We start from the raw sequence: 20,181 nt of genomic DNA on the forward strand, positions 1-20,181 counted from the left end.
TCAATAAACTTCTTTGATCTATGATCAAAGTGTATAGACATCGTGTCTCCATCTCTGTCTCAGCCCCCTGGAGTGACCCCTTTCATGTACCATCTGTCTCAGAGGTCCCTTATCTTCGTTTACAACACAAAAGACCCCCTTCCTGTATACACGTAAGGAATCCCTGCACCCCTCTGATCAAACCCCCTTGAGTGACCCCTGCAGTGATCATTTGCTAAGTGTCAAACAAAAGGAGGAAGGCCATAAACATCTACTACCTTTAAACAACACTCATAAAGTTAGTTAAACCCACGAGAATCACATCTGTTCATTCCTCTTTCAACATACATGTCTGTTTCATCCATTAATCATTACACAAGAATAAAAACAGCCATTACAGTATGAAAGTAACTAAAAAGTAACTAAAAGTACCAAAGTAACTAAAAAGTAACTAAAAGTACAAAAGTAACTAAAAAGTAACTAAAAGTATGAAAGTAACTAAAAGTACAAAAGTAACTAAAAAGTAACTAAAAGTATGAAAGTAACTAAAAGTACAAAAGTAACTAAAAAGTAACTAAATGTACAAAAGTAACTAAAAAGTAACTAAAAGTACCAAAGTAACTAAAAAGTAACTAAAAGTACCAAAGTAACAAAAGTTAAAAGTAACTAAAAGTACATAAAAGTAACTAAAAGTACAAAAGTAACTAAAAAGTAACTAAAAGTACCAAAGTAACTAAAAAGTAACTAAAAGTACAAAGGTAACTAAAAAGTAACTAAAAGTACGAAAGTAACTAAAAAGTAACTAAAAGTACAAAAGTAACTAAAAAGTACCATCGTACTTTTTAGTTACTTTTGTACTTTTAGTTTCTTTTGTATTTAAATTTTTTTAATTAAAAAAAAAATAAAATAAAATCTGTCCGTCTGTCCATCCAAAAAAAAAAAATACGGACAGACAGACGGACAAAAATCCGTCCGTCTGTCCATCCCAAAAAATAAATACGGACAGCTGGACGAAAAAAAATAAAAAAATAAAATATGTCCGTCTGTCCGTCCCAAAAAAACAAAAAATACGGGCAGATTTTAATTTTTTTAATTAAAAAAATTAAAATACAAAAGTAACTAAAAGTACAAAAGTAACTAAAAAGTAACTAAAAGTATGAAAGTAACTAAAAGTACAAAAGTAACTAAAAAGTAACTAAAAGTATGAAAGTAACTAAAAAGTAACTAAAAGTACCAAAGTAACTAAAAAGTAACTAAAAGTACAAAAGTAACTAAAAAGTAACTAAAAGTACCAAAGTAACTAAAAAGTAACTAAAAGTACAAAAGTAACTAAAAAGTAACTAAAAGTATGAAAGTAACTAAAAGTACAAAAGTAACTAAAAAGTAACTAAAAGTATGAAAGTAACTAAAAGTACAAAAGTAACTAAAAAGTAACTAAAAGTACAAAAGTAACTAAAAAGTAACTAAATGTACAAAAGTAACTACAAAGTAACTAAAAGTACCAAAGTAACTAAAAAGTAACTAAAAGTACCAAAGTAACTAAAAAGTAACTAAAAGTACAAAAGTAACTAAAAAGTAACTAAAAGTACAAAAGTAACTAAAAAGTAACTAAAAGTACAAAGGTAACAAGTAACTAAAAGTACAAAAGTAACTAAAAAGTACCATCGTACTTTTTAGTTACTTTTGTACTTTTAGTTACTTTTGTACTTTTAGTTACTTTTGTTTTTTAATTTTTTTAATAAAAAAAAAAATAAAATAAAATCTGTCCGTCTGTCCATCCAAAAAAAATAAAAAAATACGGACAGACAGACGGACAAAAATCCGTCCGTCTGTCCATCCCAAAAATAAATACGGACAGCTGGACGAAAAAAATAAAATATGTCCGTCTGTCCGTCCAAAAAACAAAAATACGGGCAGATTTTAATTTTTTTAATTAAAAATTAAAATACAAAAGTAACTAAAAGTACAAAAGTAACTAAAAAGTAACTAAAAGTATGAAAGTAACTAAAAGACAAAAGTAACTAAAAGTACAAAAGTAACTTAAAAGTAACTAAAAGTACCAAAGTAACTAAAAAGTAACTAAAAGTACCAAAGTAACTAAAAGTACAAAGTAACTAAAAAGTAACTAAAAGTACCAAAGTAACTAAAAGTACAAAAGTAACTAAAAAGTAACTAAAAGTACCAAAGTAACTAAAAAGTAACTAAAAGTACAAAAGTAACTAAAAAGTAACTAAAAGTACAAAAGTAACTAAAAAGTAACTAAAAGTACAAAAGTAACTAAAAAGTAACTAAAAGTACAAAGGTAACTAAAAAGTAACTAAAAGTACAAAAGTAACTAAAAAGTACGATGGTACTTTTTAGTTACTTTTGTACTTTTAGTTACTTTTGTACTTTTAGTTACTTTTGTTTAATTTTTAATAAAAAAAAATAAAATCTGTCCGTCTGTCCATCCAAAAAAATAAAAATACGGACAGACGGACAAAAATCCGTCCGTCCGTCCCAAAAAAAAAAAAATACGGACAGACGGACGACTTTCGTACTTTTAGTTACTTTCGTACTTTTTAGTTACTTTTGTACTTTTAGTTACTTTTTAGTTACTTTTGTACTTTTGGTTACTTTTTAGTTACTTTTGTACTTTTAGTTACTTTTTAGTTACTTTGGTACTTTTAGTTACTTTTAGTTACTTTGTACTTTAGTTACTTTTTAGTTTCTTTGTGTACTTTAATTTTTAGTTACTTTGTTACTTTTTAGTTACTTTTGTACTTGTACTTTTATTTTAGTTACTTTGTACTTTTAGTTACTTTGTACTTTAGTTACTTTGTACTTTCTTTAGTTACTTCATACTTTTAGTTACTTTTTAGTTACTTTGGTACTTTTAGTTACTTTTAGTTACTTTGGTACTTTTAGTTACTTTTTAGTTACTTGTACTTTTAGTTACTTTGGTACTTTTAGTTACTTTTTAGTTACTTTGGTAATTTTTAGTTACTTTTAGTTACTGGTACTTTTAGTTACTTTGTTATTAGTTACTTTTAGTTACTTTGTACTTTTAGTTACTTTCATACTTTTAGTTACTTTTAGTTACTTTCATACTTTTAGTTACTTTTAGTTACTTTTGTACTTTTAGTTACTTTTGTATTTTAATTTTTTTAATTAAAAAATTAAAATCTGTCCGTATTTTTTTTTTTGGGACGGACAGACGGACATATTTTATTTTTAATTTTTTTCGTCAGCTGTCCGTATTTATTTTTGGGATGGACAGACGGACGGATTTTGTCCGTCTGTCTGTCCGTATTTTTTCTTTTTTTTGATGGACAGACGAAGATTTTATTAATTTTTAAAAAATTAAAAAATAAAAATCTGTCCGTCTTTTTTTTTTTTTTTGGATGGACAGAGTAAAAGTACAAAAGTAACTAAAAAGTACCATCGTACTTTTTAGTTACTTTTGTACTTTTAGTTACTTTTTAGTTACTTTCGTAATTTTAGTTACTTTTTAGTTACCTTTGTACTTTTAGTTACTTTTTAGTTACTTTGGTACTTTTAGTTACTTTTTAGTTACTTTTGTACTTTTAGTTACTTTTAGTTACTTTGTACTTTTAGTTACTTTTTAGTTACTTTGTACATTTAGTTACTTTTTAGTTACTTTTGTACTTTTAGTTACTTTTTAGTTACTTTTATACTTTTAGTTACTTTTTAGTTACTTTTGTACTTTTAGTTACTTTCATACTTTTAGTTACTTTTTAGTTACTTTTGTACTTTTAGTTACTTTTTAGTTACTTTTGTACTTTTAGTAACTTTTTAGTTACTTTGGTACTTTTAGTTACTTTGGTACTTTTAGTTACTTTTAAGTTACTTTTGTACTTTTAGTTACTTTTGTACTTTTAGTTACTTTTTAGTTACTTTTGTACTTTTAGTTACTTTTTAGTTACTTTGGTACTTTTAGTTACTTTTGTACTTTTAGTTACTTTTTAGTTACTTTAGTACTTTTAGTTACTTTTGTACCTTTAGTTACTTTTTAGTTACTTTTGTACTTTTAGTTACACAAATGTACTAAAAGTACATTTTTTTAATTTAAAAAAATAAAACAAAATAAAATCTGTCCGTCTGTCCGTCCAAAAAAAATAAAATACGGACAGACAGACGGATGATAAAAATACAAAAAATAAAATCTGTCCGTCTGTCCGTCTAAAAAAAAAATACAAATACAGACAGATGGACGAAAATAAATTTAAAAAATAAAATCCGTCCGTCTGTCCGTATTATTATTTTTATTTTTGGACGGACAGACGGATGGATTTTTAAAAATTTTAATTTAATTTAATTAAATCTTTTCCGTCCGGACGGACAGACGGACGCTCCATATATTAATATTAGTGCAGGGTCATAGCGCCACCTACTGATCAGTGTGATAATTATGTAAGTCCAATTGACACAAAATTGCTCACGCTATTAGTCTGGCAACAGGAAGTAAGCTTTGTTTTACAACTATCATTCGATTTACATGTAATTCTCACCGTGTGATGTGCTTTTAGTTACTTTACGTGCGTGGACCATAAGGCGCAATTAGTAGACAAGGATCGACGTCGCGTGACAGACGCAGGAAGTGAAGCGTTTATCCTTCCCGCAGTGTGCAAAACACATGCAACGCGGAGCCGTGTTCCCGGTCGCCGATCGCTCTCGCCACCAACCGCAACAAGTCCCGAGTTGCGTGTGCTCGGGCCCGTTCAGTGCTATAACGTAGCCCTAGTTATTATTGTTTCCATATCAGTACTTCTACTATATTATTATTGTCATTATTAAGATTATAATAACTTAATATGATATTACTCATAGTATTATTGTTATTATTCTTCTTAATAAGAAGAATAATAAAAACTAGTAGATTTTTTTTTTCAAAGTATAAACAATAAACGTTAATGATCAACAACAATAGTAATTATTATTATTTCTATCATAATTATAGTATATTATTATTAACATTATAATCAATCATTAATAACTACGTACTGTTTCGATTTTTTCATGAATTAATGAAAGTTCATCATCAAGAATTATTTCCATATTACTATTAGTGTTTTATTATTATTATTATTATAAGTAGCAGTAGTAGTAGAAATAATGTTTTTATTCGTGTTTATATTGTTTTTGATAATAAAACTGGATTCATTCTAAATTCGTTTGAAAGAAATCTCAGCAGTGAATAGGCTGGGCTGGCTCGTCTGCCGAAGAGCATTCTGGGAAATGCTGTTTTCACCGAAGCGGCCGCTCTGATTGGCCGCCGGGTGACCTTTCACTGGTCACGTGGTTTAAAACCATAAGGAGGATGGCGCGGGAAGTTGTCACGTCGTCCTCCCGTGTCTCTGTCAGGCTGTGAAGCTTCTGTTGACGTTCCTCCTGATTGTTACTGACATCATCCAGTAAGTTTGATTACGCTTCTACACGTTCTGTAGTTTACAGTCGCCGTGTTGTTGTTGACTGCTCACACAGCTTCTCTCCTCTGAACACACTGTGTAGCGATGTGAGGCCGCTTTCACAAACTCTCCCAGTAAACCCGACTGAGTCACTGGTTTCATTACAGGGGATTCAGACTAGTTTACTCGAGTCTGAGTTGAATTAAGTATAAGTGGAGGTAAAAAGCCCTCATCAATCGAACAGAGATAACATGTCATCATGGCAACCAGGGAGAAAGTCTGGAGCCTCCTTGTGAGATTTCGTTTTTGCACAATATACCTTATGACATGTTGCAGTAATAGTCCTACTGTTTTACACAAAATACACAAGTGTAGGCAAAAGACAGGCAAATAGAAAATGCCCTCTGTAAAAGTGTTTACGGTGCTACAGGTGGACTATTTTGACTTTATTGAAAATAAAAACATACTGACTACTTTACAGTATTTACACTTGCAGGAAATAAAGACTTAAAAGAGAGAAACACTGCATTTATGTGAGGTGATGGGTCAATCAGAAAGGGTTGTAGCATATTATGTCTCTGACTGCAAACATCACACTATAGATGTGTCTCAAATCAGGGGCTGCGTCCTTTGGAGGACGAGGTCTACACGGCTCACAAAGACCCCCTCCTTCATGGGCCATGTAGACCGAACCAAAATGAGATGGTCTGGTCTACAGAGGATTTCCTTGTGTTGGACATGCCGAGAAAGTTTTAATGCTCCTTTAGGTTTTTAACATGTATACCGTAAGCTGTTCAGCTGAGTTGACGCCTGATACTCAAGCGTTGGACGTCTCGTTGCTTACCAGCACCATTACCTCTTTGGAAAACAGTTCTTCACTGAAGTGCAATGAATCCCTGGATAAGTTAGGGTGGGAAGGATCCACCATTTGGAGCCATTGTTTCGCTGTGATGCATTTGTCAACCACATTTGTCAACCACATTTGAACGAGTCTTAGAAATAGGACAGTCTAGTTGCGCCGCTGCGTGGCAATCGGTCTGCAAATGCAGGCTCTGAAGGACGCAGCCTCTGAATTAGGATACTGCTTATATCTGACTCTTCCTTCAGTCTGAACGCTGAGGAGAAACTGAAGGTTACTGCCAGAAGGCAGGTTTTCTTCACAGAGAATGTTGCTATTGTAACTGACTCAGAGTTTGCATCAACTCTGAGTCAACTAACTGAGTTTTCACAAAACTTGCTTTCTGAAACAGGCTTCAGATAACATAAAACCTTATAAGTTCTGGAGTTTGTGTTTGTTGTGTTCATAACACTGTGTATGTTGTGTGTCTCTACAGTCATGAGCGTGTTGGAGGTGAAGTTCATCGGGGATGGGGACGTTCTGGAGCACATTGTGGACAAACAGGAGGGTATGGACAGCAGAGTCACTTCAGAGTGTTAGTTCTTGATACGTTCAATGACTCCTCAGTCTCACTGACCTCCTCCCTGTGTGTGTGTGTGTGTGTGTTGTAACTGTCAGGTGTTCAGAGTAATGGCGGCTCTGTGCAGAAGATGGTAACGTTTAAGAGCCCAGCAGGACGGCGGACCAGATTGGAAGAAGAGGATGATGAGGATGAAAATGAAGTCTTTGACGAGCAGAATTATATTCACGCTTTAGGGGCAGACAATACAGAAGGTGAGTGAGACACTTGTATTCTATGAAAACCCACTGTGAGTGGTCAACCTTGCTGATAGGCATCCCTTTTCAATTTGGAATATACAAATATATATGTTAGATGGATCACTTATTTTCCTATAGTTTTATATTTGAACTTTTTGGACTGAGCCACATAATGCAAAATTAGAATATCAATACCTCCTGCGAGGCCCAACAGCCCCCTTTATAAAACCACATTTAAATTCACTAGCTCTTGATTTTTATCTGTATCTGCACCAAAGTGCACACACTCTTAAGGGACAGTTTAAGGGACTGAAATATCAGTCCCTTAAACATGCCTGATTTTAGTTTTCATCAAGATCCGTTAATTGCTCTCTGAGAAATAAACCAAAGTGTTACAAAATGCCCTGCAATATCCTAGATCTGCCCCCTGTTTGGGATTCACACCATAATTTATGATGTCATTGAACATCATAAATTGTTGAAAATGTATGTCATGGAAATTGGTTAAGTAGTTTTAGTGTAATTTCCTGTCAGTATATAAGGTACAGCCATAGACTGTATATACCTAACACAGTAACACAGTCCTTGCAGTAAAGCCTGGCTTCATCAAGGTTGTAATTTTTATTGTAATAATGCTTTTGAAACCGCTGTAGAGATTGACAATGGTGTTGTATTGTTTTATACTGAGGTAAATGGACTGAAATTATATAGAGCTTTTCCAGTCTTATCGACCACTCTGCAGTACGAGTCACATTCACCCAATCACACACATTCTCACAGCGCTTGGATATGCAGCGTTTCCTCAATCACACCCTATTAACACATCAGAATGCAGGAGGGGGAGCTGGGGATCGAACCACAGACCTTCTGGTTAGTGGACGTCCCTACCTCCCATTTACATCAGCGCAGGAAGGTGGAGGAAGTACTCAAAAGTAAAATAAAGTACCTCCTTTTAAATGTACTTGCATTATTAAAAGTAAAACTACTTCTTCACCAGTGATGCTGCTGCTAAAGTAGGCGGGGTCTAATGTTACCTGCCTGCTCTGATTGGATCACTGGACCCTCTTGTTATTGATTACTTTTAAAGATATAAAAATACAGATAATTGTTGATATATGTAGTGGGGTAAAAGTGAAAAGTAAACTATAAATCTTCTTAAGTAAAGTACAGATGCATGAAAAATATACTGAAGCACAGTAACAAAGTAAATGTACTTTTTTTTCCATCCCAACACTGCATGAGAGGGTAGAATATTATTAGAATTATGTAGAATTATATTATACACATGGTCAACTGCTGTATTTCTTCCTCCTGGTACAGCCTACATTAGCATGAGTGCTGCAGATGATGATATAGAAGTAGTGATTGTAAGTGATGCTGTATTTTTTTCTTGGTTAACAGAGGATGATGAGGGAATGTCCAGAGTGGCTGGATCCTCCATTTTCACCTTTCAGAAAGTCAAACGAGGACACAGCATGGCTCAGACTGGTGAGAACCTCCACAACTCTCACACTTATTATATTGTGTAGCATCAACTAGATTCATCAGATGGTTATTAACCTGTTTTTACAGGCTTTACACAAGTTTTTGTGTTTTTAATCATAGCAAGTGAGTTGGCGCGGACTCCTGGAAAAAGCGTGACCTTCACCAAGACCCCAAACGTTGAACCCTCCACTCCCACGAGAACAGGACGTAGTGAGTCCAGTTACCTATCTCTTTGTGCACATCCTGTCTTTTGTCCATTTACACACAATCAAATCAAAATTCTTCCTCTCTCTCCCTTGCTGTGTAGACCACCGAGGTGAAAGCAGGACACCACAGAGGGTGAGACTCGAAGGCTCATATCTTTTTCTTGTCATTTTTCTCTCAGCTGTAGCTCTGCTGCCTTGTTGAAGATCTTTTTTTTTCAGTGTGACCTTTGTTTCATGTATGACAGAACAAGAAGGTCCAGTTTGTCTCCACAACACCGCACAGGCTCAGGAAGAGAATCACAAGTAAGTTTATGTTAGAATGAAAGTAGCTGCTCTAACACACTGCAGCACTTGACATCTGCATTGTTTATCTACTGCGTCTTGCACATGTCTGTTGTTCACACAGGCAGCATGTTATTTCTTTAAATAAAAGCAGCCTATTTACTCAACTGAATGCCAGGACTGTGCATCTTCTGGTCCTACAAATATTCCATAACAAAAACTTTTTTAAACAAATGAATGGATTCAATCAACAGAAATGCTAGAGTGCTTTTAGTTTGAAACGGGTAGGGGAAGTGTGGAAAACATTTATTGACCTAACCCTATTATGACATTTCTGACGAATAAACATTGAAAGTGTGGTAAGAGATACTTTTTACTGTCTGTGTTGCTGTGAACTGTGAAAAATAGGAGAAACCCTGACTCTCTAGAAGAGGCTGATACACGCAGCTCATACAGGTAGTGTTGCAGCTCTAACCCGATATCATGGATGCCGAAATGAAAAGCCAGACTTTCCACGATGCAGACGCACCTCACACATCCAGTGTGGCCCGGGCGTTACTGATACACTAAGTAATGTATGTTCACTGAGACTTTCGCTGTTATCCAAGTATGTCATCCAAGTATGTTTTTATTTTTTCTGATAATTTTAGATCCAAGCCTTCGCTCTGAAAGCGACAGTGAGCTGTCGCCCTCAGACTCTGGGGAGGACGATGAAGATGAAATGGAAGAAGAGCAGAAAGTGAAGAAAGAGGATAAGGAAAATGTGAAGACTCCACGAACACCAAGTAAAGGTTTATCTGCAGCTCTCTACAAGACTCCTGCCAAGAGGAGCAAGAACACGCCTGAGCCCGTCAACCAGCCCAGTATGGTTGAGGAGTATTTTGAGGCCCATGGTAGTTCAAAAGTCTTGACATCAGACCGCACCCTCGAGCGTTTACACACCCCTAAACTGGACAGGGTCAGTGCACGACAGCCTCTAGCCTACATGTTAGTAAAGCTGCTGCTTTCCCAAATCTGTGAGCTAGAATTTGTGATTATTTTGTTTTAATAGGAGATGTTGGTGCAGCTTTTAGAGGGAAAGCCATCGTGCTACGTAAAAGAGATCCAGCAGCTCCACAGCAAACATGAAAAGCACTTCAGCAAATGGATGTTACAGTTACAGTAAGTGTGATATTCTTTATTGAATACATTTTCTTAGCTTAGTGGATTTTGCTTGTGAGAACTGGTAGAAGACTAAATGTGTGTGTGTGTGTGTTTGCATGTAGGTTGGGCTTCAGTGTGCTCGTCTATGGTTTGGGGAGTAAAAAAGCTCTGCTGGAGGACTTCCGTGTGTCTCACTTGGCTCAAGAGATCCACCTTGTGGTTAATGGATTCTTCCCTTCCATTACTCTTAAATCGGTCAGTATCATAGTAAATGTCTGAATCATAAATTAAAGTCTTAAACTGGAGAAAGAGTGAAACAAAAGTCAAATTGTTGAAATTTCGAAGAAGAAACACAAACAATATTGATCATGTTGGATTATGTACTTTTCTTTATCAATGCTTTCATTGCAGATCTTAAATGCTCTGACATGTGAGATTCTGGAGCACCAGGGAAGTTTCCGAACACCTTCAGACCAGATCCAGTTTATCACACAGACCCTTAAAGACAGTGAGTGTGATTCTGACCCTGTTTAGACCTGGTATTAACAACCGTCCTGAGGGATCCCATCACAAGGGGTCAGCGCTGAGTACAAGTCTGAATGCACCTAAATGTGTCCTAGGATCCGATCACTCAGACCACATTCAGAGGTGGTCTGGTATGCACGTGGCCACATTCTTTTAGCTGTGTGAACGTTAATGTGCCTCTGACTCACTGCAGTTTCATAATGTGCTGAACGTGTTTTTATTCTTCGCAGTGCACATACATTGGTTTGTTTGTGGCCACCACCAAAACAACACTGATAAATGGGTACAATATTTATATATAGCAGAACTGCACACAGGTCATTGATTTCATTCAGGCCCTCCTGACTCCTCTCTCTCTACTGCCATCTCTCTCACTTGCTGGCACCGACACAGACACACACACACACACAGTGACAAAGAAGATGTGTCTTAATTAAGGAACTGCATCCTTCAGAGGCTGCATTTGAAGGTCGATTGCGTCACAGCAGCGTGGCGCAATTAGGCTGTGTAATTTCGAAGGCACCTCCAAATGCATTCTTCCATCCCTGAGAAACAAAGGCTCCAATAGGTGGATCCTTCTTGGGCGAACGTGTCCCAGTATTCATTGTGCTTCAGTGACAAACCCTTTTTTGAAGACGTCATGGTGCGGGCAAGTGACGGGATGTCCCGAAAAAGCCTATTGTACACAAGTTAAAAACCAAGAGACATAAAACTCATCGTGTCTGCATCCCCTGAAGGAGGCCGCCCCTGAATTGGGACACAGCTACACAAACACATCTGTAAACTCACTTCACATCATTTGATCTTCACGAATACAAATGGCATCTATGATTATTTGCATATAGAGATAGGAAGTGATATCAAATCCAAGTTGTCAGAGGAGACACATTTAGGACACATTTTAATACCAGGTGTGAACAGACGAACTTAACCCTAACCACTTATGATCGGATCTTTCAGGACATGTTAATACCAGGTGTGAAAAGGGTCTCTGTCATATAGCCTGTGTCGCTTGGAATTGTGTACCTTACAATGAAGCATGTCCTCACAGGCCCGGATCTTCATGTGTACCTGCTAATCCATAATATCGATGGACCGATGATGCGTGGAGAAAAGATCCAGAGTGCACTGGGGCAACTGGCATCCCTCCCCAACCTGCACCTAGTGGCTTCTTTAGACCACATCAACGCTCCATTGGGTGAGTGTTTGTTAGTGTGTGTATACTGCAGGGTTAATTATGTTGTGATGGACGCTTGCAGCTGAATCTGTCCTGTCTTTCCAGTGTGGGACCAGTTTAAGCAGAGTCAGTTTAACTGGCTGTGGTGGGAGTGTGTGACGTTCCAGCACTACACAGAGGAGACGTCGTATGAAAACTCTCTCCTGGTGCAACAGACCGGCGCTCTTGCGCTGTCCTCCCTCACACACGTGCTCCGTAGCTTGACATCAAATGCCAGGTACCACATATCTGATGATATGACGAGCTGTTAAGTGGCTAATGCATTTATGTTTTTAGAGTTCCCATGGATACGTGTCTTTTCTTTTTGCAGAGGAATTTTCAAACTGCTGGTGAAATTTCAGCTGGAAAACAAAGACAATCCTTCATATACAGGTACACACACGTTCAATTCTTCAAAATGTTGAACAGATTTTTTCCTAAAATGTATCTATAGCTGTTTTCAGACATGAACCATGGAGAATGTCTGCACACTTGGGTCTTGAGTTTTTAATAGGAGGAGGAACTCTGGAGAATGACCAGAGGCTCTCACTTGGACATTTATGTTCTCACATACAGCCCCTCTGGATAATTTCAGGAGTTTATCTGGAGTTCAGTTCATGTCTGAAAGCATCTTATATTGATGATTTTAGATTTTTCCTGTCGCTATGTGCAGGATTGTCATTCCAAGACTTCTACCAGCGTTGTCGAGAGGCGTTCTTGGTCAACTCCGATCTCACTCTGAGGACCCAGCTGACAGAGTTCAGAGACCACAAACTGATCCGCACACGCAAGGTGGAGCTCTGTTTAGTTTTCAACTTGGTGTTATAACCCTATTCAGACTCTAGTGTCCCTCACTAACATATATTTCCTTGATTTTCAAGGGTGCAGATGGAGTGGAGTACCTGATGGTTGCAGTGGATGCAAACACGTTGATGGACTTCCTGGAGAATGAGGAGGGCGACTGAAAAGAGGAAGCTTGAGACTGTTAAATTGAGTTCATGAACTGGCTCTCCCAGCAGAGACACTTTGACTGGATCAGTCACTGATACAAAGGCTTAGTTACATCTAATACGAGACATGCACCCAGCTTACAGGCTCTGCACAGTTGAAGTCAAATTACTGATGAACTAAATGTCCCTTTGTAGCATTGTGATATTCACTGTGTTTGAATGTGTACATGTTTTCTGCCAACATCTGTGTAATTAAAATAAAACACTGAAAGTTAATGTATTGCAATTTATTCTCTCTCATTACAGAAATAGATTTACCTTTAGCAAAACATACATTCTTTTGTTCTTACAAGGCAGGTAGGCATGCTACTCCAAAAAAAACAAAAAAAAGCGGAGGAAATTATACAGTTCTCTTCCTCATGCGAAGTGCAATGAAGACATGCTTATTAGAATCAGAAAGAGCATGTGTGCATGTGTGAGGGGGGTTAGGAACATAGACCTTATATGGATGAGACGTCTGCAGCCAGCCACCAGGGGGTGATCAAGATACTTTGGCTTCACTTTTAGGAAGCTGACATGTGATCCATATTTATATACAGTCTATGATTCGGACCATGCTGTTTCAGTGTTGGATGTCAGTAGTTATCTGTGACTGCAATGAATCTTTGAGTGTTTCTGGGTCCAGTGTGTACGTCTGGAGTCTGTTCTGCGTTGCTGTGTGCACAAAGCGAAGCTCCTCTTCTTCCAAATCGTTCAGCAGCAGCAGAACTGCATCAAGGGTGTGTGTCTGAAAATATTATCAGAGCGATCAGTGAATGGCTGACATGTATAGAACATTTAACATACTTTGAGTTTTGTTAAGAGATGAGCGGTTACCTTTTTCATAGATAATTTGGTTTCTTTGGTTGATGGAGAGGACAGAGAGGAGAACTTGTCTATGGAAAGGGGCTTCATCCCCAACCCTTCCCTGATTTTACTAAAATAAAAGAAAGGAATATGTTATCTTAACATGTCAACATTAATCTGGCAGCTTTTTCAGCCAAGGCTCCTACAATTACCTCTGCTAAGGAGGTAATGTTTTCACCACTGTCTGTTTGTTTGTAAGCAGGGTAACACAAACGTCTGAGCAGATTTCTGTTCAACTTGGTGAAAGTATGTCTTATGGGTGAGGTAAGAAGCTATTCAATTTTAGTGCAGATCCGGGGCTTTTTTTCTTTCTTTAACATGGTGTGACTTTCACAGTTTTAACAGAGAATATTCATCGATACTGATGAAAGAAATCAGGCACCTTGAGGGTTCTGATATCTGTGAGTGTGTTTAATTTAGTGCAGCTTGATTGGATGAAAGGAGACAGTTGGGCCTTGGCAGAGGTATGAGCTCTACTGAGTGCTATTCTAGAGCATTTGTGTATATTGGTGATGTTTACTTGGTCTCCTCCATGTTGTAGTTGAGCGGGTCATTCTCTGTCTCTGCTTCTGGAAGTCCGTTTGTAGAAAGCTGGTTTAGGGCGCTGTCTGGCGGCATGGTGACCACATCCCCCTCCATCATAGCGAGTGCAATCTCATCCTCTGTCACTACTTTATACACAATACATCATACACATCACAGGTATGAGCTGTACAAAAGATTCAGAACAGCTACGTAAAGTGCCATTGTTTTGTCAACTGCTGGTTTCAAGGTCAAGAATGAACTTAAAACTCCACCTTTTAAGCCAATATGATAATTTTTTTAAATGACAACTGACTTTATCTTTACTGAAGATCATGTGATCCGATCAGAATCTGAGGTAAGATTGCTTCGCCAACATACAGGTGTGCCTTAACACAATAATGTCTAACCTCATCACGGATATGTGTTTTATCCAAATCACCTGGAATACACCACAGTCATCTGCACACTCACCCTGGTTGTCCAGCCTCTGGAGACGAGGCAGGCAGCGCAGCACAGTAAGCCGATACTGTCTGGACTCAGTTCCACAGCAGGGGTTCTCGGCAAACCAGAGCACCCGGAGACGTGTCAACGGGCGCAGGTGAGAGAGCTCGGAGAGAGAGGGAATCATGTTCCTCCTCAGATAGAGCTCACACAGCGACAGACAGTCCGCCAGAGGAGCGAGAGACGAGATGCAGTTGACACTGCAGAGAGAGGAAGAAGAACACAGCCAGGATTCATTGTTCATGCGGAATAATTCAGTGTAATAGTAACGTCAGTGTCAACGGTAACATGTGTCTGACTCACCTCAGTGTCAGCACCTTAATGTTGGGCATTTGAGAGAAGATTGAAATCTGGGAGGACAGAGTATAAAGGAACATTCATATTATGAACAATAGAGAACAACGGTGCATGGTACCACTGTCGATTCTGTAGATGTTTCAGGCTGAGCTCATTTGAACTACTTTATATACTGTTGTGTAGTTCAATCTACAGCAATCCAATTTCAACACTTAAACGACCAGTTCATCCTCCAGTTTAATCACAAACATTCAGAATTAACACATCTGGAGACACATGGTTACACTGACATCTGAAAACTATAGCTGTCAGACTAATGTAGTGGAGTAGAAAGTATAAATGCCATTACTAATGAAAAGTACAAGCACCTCTAATATGTACTTAAGTACAGTATATGAGTAAATGTACTTAGTTACTGTCCACCACTGCATCTGAATAAATAAGATATCGATCAGCTGTTTTAGTACTCACATCAGTAAGGTTGCATCCCCTGCAAAAAACAAAAAGTAACGTTACCATAACTATAATATAAACAAATGAAAGCTGGAGCTGTCATGAAGTCAATTATACCAGAGGTGTGCTGCTCCGATGTAAACACGTACCAGCAGTTTAGTTTCTTCACGCTGTCCAGGTCGGAGGCCTTCGCCTTAGCGAGCACCAGTTTCCGTGTTAGCTTCATATCCGCTTACTGAGTCCACAATAAATTACAGATCTAATGTTTTATATCTTCACGAACAACAAAAGCCGCATTATGACGAGCGGGCAAACATTTCAACTGAGCAGTGAGGATGTTGTCGTCCAGCACATGAATGCGCATGCGCGGATCGACTGAAGCGTCCCTAGTTACGAGTTCATTCATTTATTTTTTATAATTTTCCAAAGACTTATTATTCATAATTGCACAAACTGAAAAGCAAAGCACGAATAATTCAGCTGTTTATTTTGAGTGAAGTTTTATCTTAATGTCTTAAATTTAGTGTAGCGTTATCAAAAAGACTCCATGTCCCACAATGCAGCGGAATGGAAAATGGTAAATCGCGCCTGCGCACTAAGCTCTCTCTCTTTGGACCCACGTCTCCACTGAAAAGATGGTGAGCGAAGAATGTCCGCGGTGTAATCCGCGTCAATCTAATGGTTTCTGTGCCATAAATGACACAATGAAACATTCTGTGCAATTGTCATGTTCCCTCGTTTACACCCGATTGTTTATTGTGTACGATTAGTGATTGTGTTACCAGGAAAAACGATGTTTTCATTTCCCATTGAGACAGAAATGGCCGCCACCATGGCTACTCTCACCAGGTGTCAGTGCCGGGCGGGCTGTTGGCTGTACGGTGGCTAGTGTTAGCCCACACAGGAGCCGCCGTTTAAAAGTGAAGCGGAATATTCTTCTCTAACTGGAGCCCGTCGTCTCCTGACTCGGTTCAGGGTTGTTTATCTGGTTGAAGTTAGCTTTGAGGCTAACATGCTAACGAAAGCTTGTGTAACATAGCTGGTTGCACTTCTGCTGAAGGAGCTGGTTCAGAATGTGTTCAATAATACAATAAGTGACACCACGTGGTGTTGTCCCCGACTCGTTCAGCTGTAATTTATGTAATCCTTACGATACTGTTTGAGTTTATAAAGAACTTTATTCTGGACACTTACACTTTTTATAGTCCTGTAAGAAACTGTTCTGATGGGAAATTAAATGACGTTGGATGTATTACTATGTGCACCTTCTATAATGTTGCTTATTGTGTCACTGGCTCTGTCTTCTTGTCCACAGGCCAAGCGCACCAAGAAGGTGGGGATCGTTGGTAAATACGGCACGCGTTACGGCGCGTCGCTGAGGAAGATGGTGAAGAAAATTGAAATCTCCCAGCACGCAAAATACACCTGCTCCTTCTGCGGCAAAGTAAGGCTGACTTAAGAGTGTGCTGTACTAGTTGATGTTTTGGAGAATGTGGTGTTAGCGACGCCCTCATTGACTGGCAAATGGACTGAATGTACACATTGCTTTTCTAGTATTATGCACCATTCAAAAACGCATTCACACTGATTCATGCAGCACTTCTACACACAGCAAGTCCATTTTCACGCCGTTCATACACTCAACTGTCGGTGTCTTAGTAAAAGTATCTTGTCCAAGGACACTTGAGAATGCAGACTGGAGGAGCTGGGGATCGGACCATTAGATGGCACTGATCTTGATGTTTGAAGTTGACACCAATCTAAAAGTTTGTATTTTGAATCAGGACAATAAGATGTGTTTATGTGTCATTAATCTGTTTTACTTATATTCACAGACCAAGATGAAGAGGAGGGCTGTTGGTATCTGGCACTGTGGGTCCTGCAGGAAGACAGTGGCTGGAGGCGCCTGGACGTACAAGTAGGTTTCTTTCTAATTCAGTAGGTGTATGTCAAAGTGTGGAGAGAACTTAATTATACAGCGTAAAGTTTAATTTAAATTATAAATTGAATTATAAAGACATGTCCTTGCTAGACTCTAATATGGAAAATGAAGATCTAAAACAATTCAAATCCCATTAAATGGAGTGAAACACAGTATATTTAACACGTTCGAATGAAGCATCCCTTTGATTGCATTCATTTAGTTGTCATTAAGGAACTGCTGTTTGGAGACTTTCCTCAATGCAGGATAAAAATGTTTGTCGTGTTGAGAGCAAGAGGACTTTAGTTTAATCCTGTGTGTCCATATTATAAACTTTGCATACCCTTGAGATTCAGTAGGACCAGGATGTAGAATGTGACATTTGTCATTTTCAATTTAAGAAAAAGGGAAAACATCCACACACCAGATTTCCCAAATAAAATTCAGGGTAGCCAGTTATTAAGAATCGTCAGTTTAAAGTTGGGTATGACAGGATATGTATTATAAAGCCTGTGGGTGTGGGGTTGGTCTATTCATTAAAATGAACCTTTTGTAAGTAATCTTTTTTTTTTTTAATTTTTCAGCACAACTTCCGCTGTCACAGTCAAGTCCGCCATCAGGAGACTGAAGGAGTTGAAGGACCAGTAAACCTGTGAATCAATCACTGGTGGATATGGGACTTAGTTTTCTATAAATTAACCGGCTGGACATGACCAACGTCTCAAAATAAAGCGGTCTGGAGTGGAATCCCTTGTTTGTGTCTTCGTTCATTCACTTTATAACGTTGCACTCTAATTACAACTTATAAGGGGAACATCACAGATGAAAGGGTTTTCGCCTGTCCTGCATGTGGTTGGCAGACAACACCTGCACTGCGCCTTTAGCGAATTTGGTGAGTAACCACAGATTTGAGTGGTGTCACTCTGAGTTCAGGTGGCTGTATTTACCCAGTAACCTCTGCCCAATAAATCTGCAGCAAATTCTAGAGAACTGACTCAGATCAAAAGGGTAGTACATGCTGATAAACTGCGATTATAAACGGTTGTATATCTTAAATGTGGAATACAGATGTTTTTAAATGCAGGTACTGGCTTGACAGATACGAGGTTTAGCATCAATGGCTGCAGTCCATGTATCTGTTCCCAGCTGCTGGTTGACTCAACACGCGTAAATTGTATTACTTATACCAGTGTATTTGTATATGTGACTTAGTCTTTGATGGCACTTTAGTGTGAATACACAAAATCTATTAGACAAACACAAATAAGAGAAATAATTGTGCAAAATAAAAATACAAAATCATGTTGACATTAGAAGGTAAAATTGGTAGGGGGTGTATAGTGATTTTTTTACCAAATATAACATTATTTAATAAACCAACACTTAGATCACAAAACTAAATGCCTTCTAAATATTTAGTTTAAAACTGATAATGAAAAACATTTCAACTATCGAAAGTAGAAAAAAACATCTGAGCATTTAAACCCCAAGAAAAGTTGGTTAAATATGTATTCAGTGTGCTATTTTAGTAAGGGGTAAAATAATCTAATATTTAAAATTTGTGTATAAAAAACATTTATGTAATCTAAATTTAGGCTCCCTATTGAGAAAAATTAACCTTGGTGGTAATTTGTATTTCTTAAGATGGCAGCAAAGTAACACCACAGACATCAATTGCCCCAAAACCTCCGACAGAGGGCCCAGTGTCTGCCTGATGCACTGAAGATGAAAGAGGAACTGGCAGAGGCTGCACAGCTCTTGGGAAATCTGTAGGTGGCAGGAACAAGTGATGCAGGACTCGCATTGCAAAATGTCCTGGAAAATGTTGTGTTCCCCTTGAAAATGATTTCTCTTATTTGCCCAGTAGCTCATTCTCAATTTAAGGAAAGCTGTTCAGAGCTCCCAACAATTGATCAAATTGACATGTGATGAAATTCTTGTGATATGCTTTATTGAATAAAGCGCAACAGAATGTTTGATAGTTTTCAGTTTGTGATTTGTTCTGTTTTTTTTTCACAAAACCCTTAATTATATATTTTGATTAAAGCATGAAGATCAGAGAGCTATTTGTTATATTTTAAGATTTGGCTTTTATTGCCTCCTCACCAAGGGTAAATGTAGGTCTTTCAGCAGCACAAGGTAAGAAATAGCACAGGTAGTTAAAACCAAATGTGAAATCAATGTTGGGAAAGAATAAGTGTATAAAATAAAAATGCACAAGGGAAGCCAAATGATAAACAATCACAAGTCGAGCAATATACATAAGTTTAAATCAACTATTTACAGTCTAAAAGTTAAATGAGTTGCTAAAGTTGCAGCAAAGTATAGTAGATGGTAAATTTAGATCTTGGTACTTTCTACTTTCGTGGCACAACAGAGGGGCTTGCTGTGTATATCATGATAAATAGGCCTAAATATAAGATGTTAAGAACCGTGACAATCAGCGGGAGATTATTTGAATAATGTGGTTTTAACTTAACCATTCCTGCTGGTTACAGTTGAAGTAGCCACATCAGCTTATTGTGTCATATGAAATACCCACAGTTGTCAGTTTTTCATATTGAATGAAGCTGATTGCAATTAAATCCTAAAATATATTATTCTTCAAAAGGGGAATCATGAATGAGACGTAAATTTGAGAAAAACAGACTCAATTTCCGATTGTTCAATTAATGAGGTCTATGTTTTTCACAAATTGATGTTGCTGGACGGAATTAATGTCTTATT

The 20,181-nt window shown here is 37.6% G+C and overlaps 3 protein-coding genes across 3 annotated transcripts; 2 read left to right on the plus strand and 1 right to left on the minus strand.

Annotated features, from left to right (window-relative positions):
- Nucleotides 1–5,255: 5,255 nt before the first annotated feature.
- Nucleotides 5,256–13,127, plus strand: orc2 (origin recognition complex, subunit 2). The gene is made up of 16 exons (XM_035170973.2): nt 5,256–5,393; nt 6,722–6,793; nt 6,904–7,059; nt 8,446–8,532; nt 8,650–8,739; nt 8,837–8,868; nt 8,981–9,038; nt 9,668–9,975; nt 10,069–10,178; nt 10,283–10,415; nt 10,572–10,668; nt 11,737–11,883; nt 11,968–12,139; nt 12,233–12,294; nt 12,575–12,693; nt 12,783–13,127. The coding sequence occupies exons 2-16, from the start codon at nt 6,724–6,726 to the stop codon at nt 12,864–12,866; spliced, it is 1,725 nt and encodes a 574-aa protein (XP_035026864.1). The 5' UTR covers nt 5,256–5,393; nt 6,722–6,723; the 3' UTR covers nt 12,867–13,127.
- cfap410 (cilia and flagella associated protein 410) lies at nt 13,124–15,896 on the minus strand. The gene is made up of 7 exons (XM_035170974.2): nt 15,683–15,896; nt 15,552–15,570; nt 15,087–15,133; nt 14,754–14,983; nt 14,278–14,428; nt 13,728–13,827; nt 13,124–13,638 (listed from the first exon to the last, which is right to left on the minus strand). The coding sequence occupies exons 1-7, from the start codon at nt 15,757–15,759 to the stop codon at nt 13,474–13,476; spliced, it is 789 nt and encodes a 262-aa protein (XP_035026865.1). The 5' UTR covers nt 15,760–15,896; the 3' UTR covers nt 13,124–13,473.
- A 170-nt stretch (nt 15,897–16,066) lies between these two features.
- rpl37a (ribosomal protein L37a) lies at nt 16,067–18,201 on the plus strand. The gene is made up of 4 exons (XM_035170976.1): nt 16,067–16,171; nt 16,849–16,977; nt 17,369–17,451; nt 18,039–18,201. Exons 1-4 carry the CDS (start codon nt 16,169–16,171, stop codon nt 18,100–18,102), a joined length of 279 nt encoding a protein of 92 aa, XP_035026867.1. The 5' UTR covers nt 16,067–16,168; the 3' UTR covers nt 18,103–18,201.
- Nucleotides 18,202–20,181: the final 1,980 nt, after the last annotated feature.

Source organism: Hippoglossus stenolepis, chromosome 11 (genome assembly GCF_022539355.2).
Source record: "Hippoglossus stenolepis isolate QCI-W04-F060 chromosome 11, HSTE1.2, whole genome shotgun sequence".
NCBI lineage: Eukaryota > Metazoa > Chordata > Actinopteri > Pleuronectiformes > Pleuronectidae > Hippoglossus > Hippoglossus stenolepis.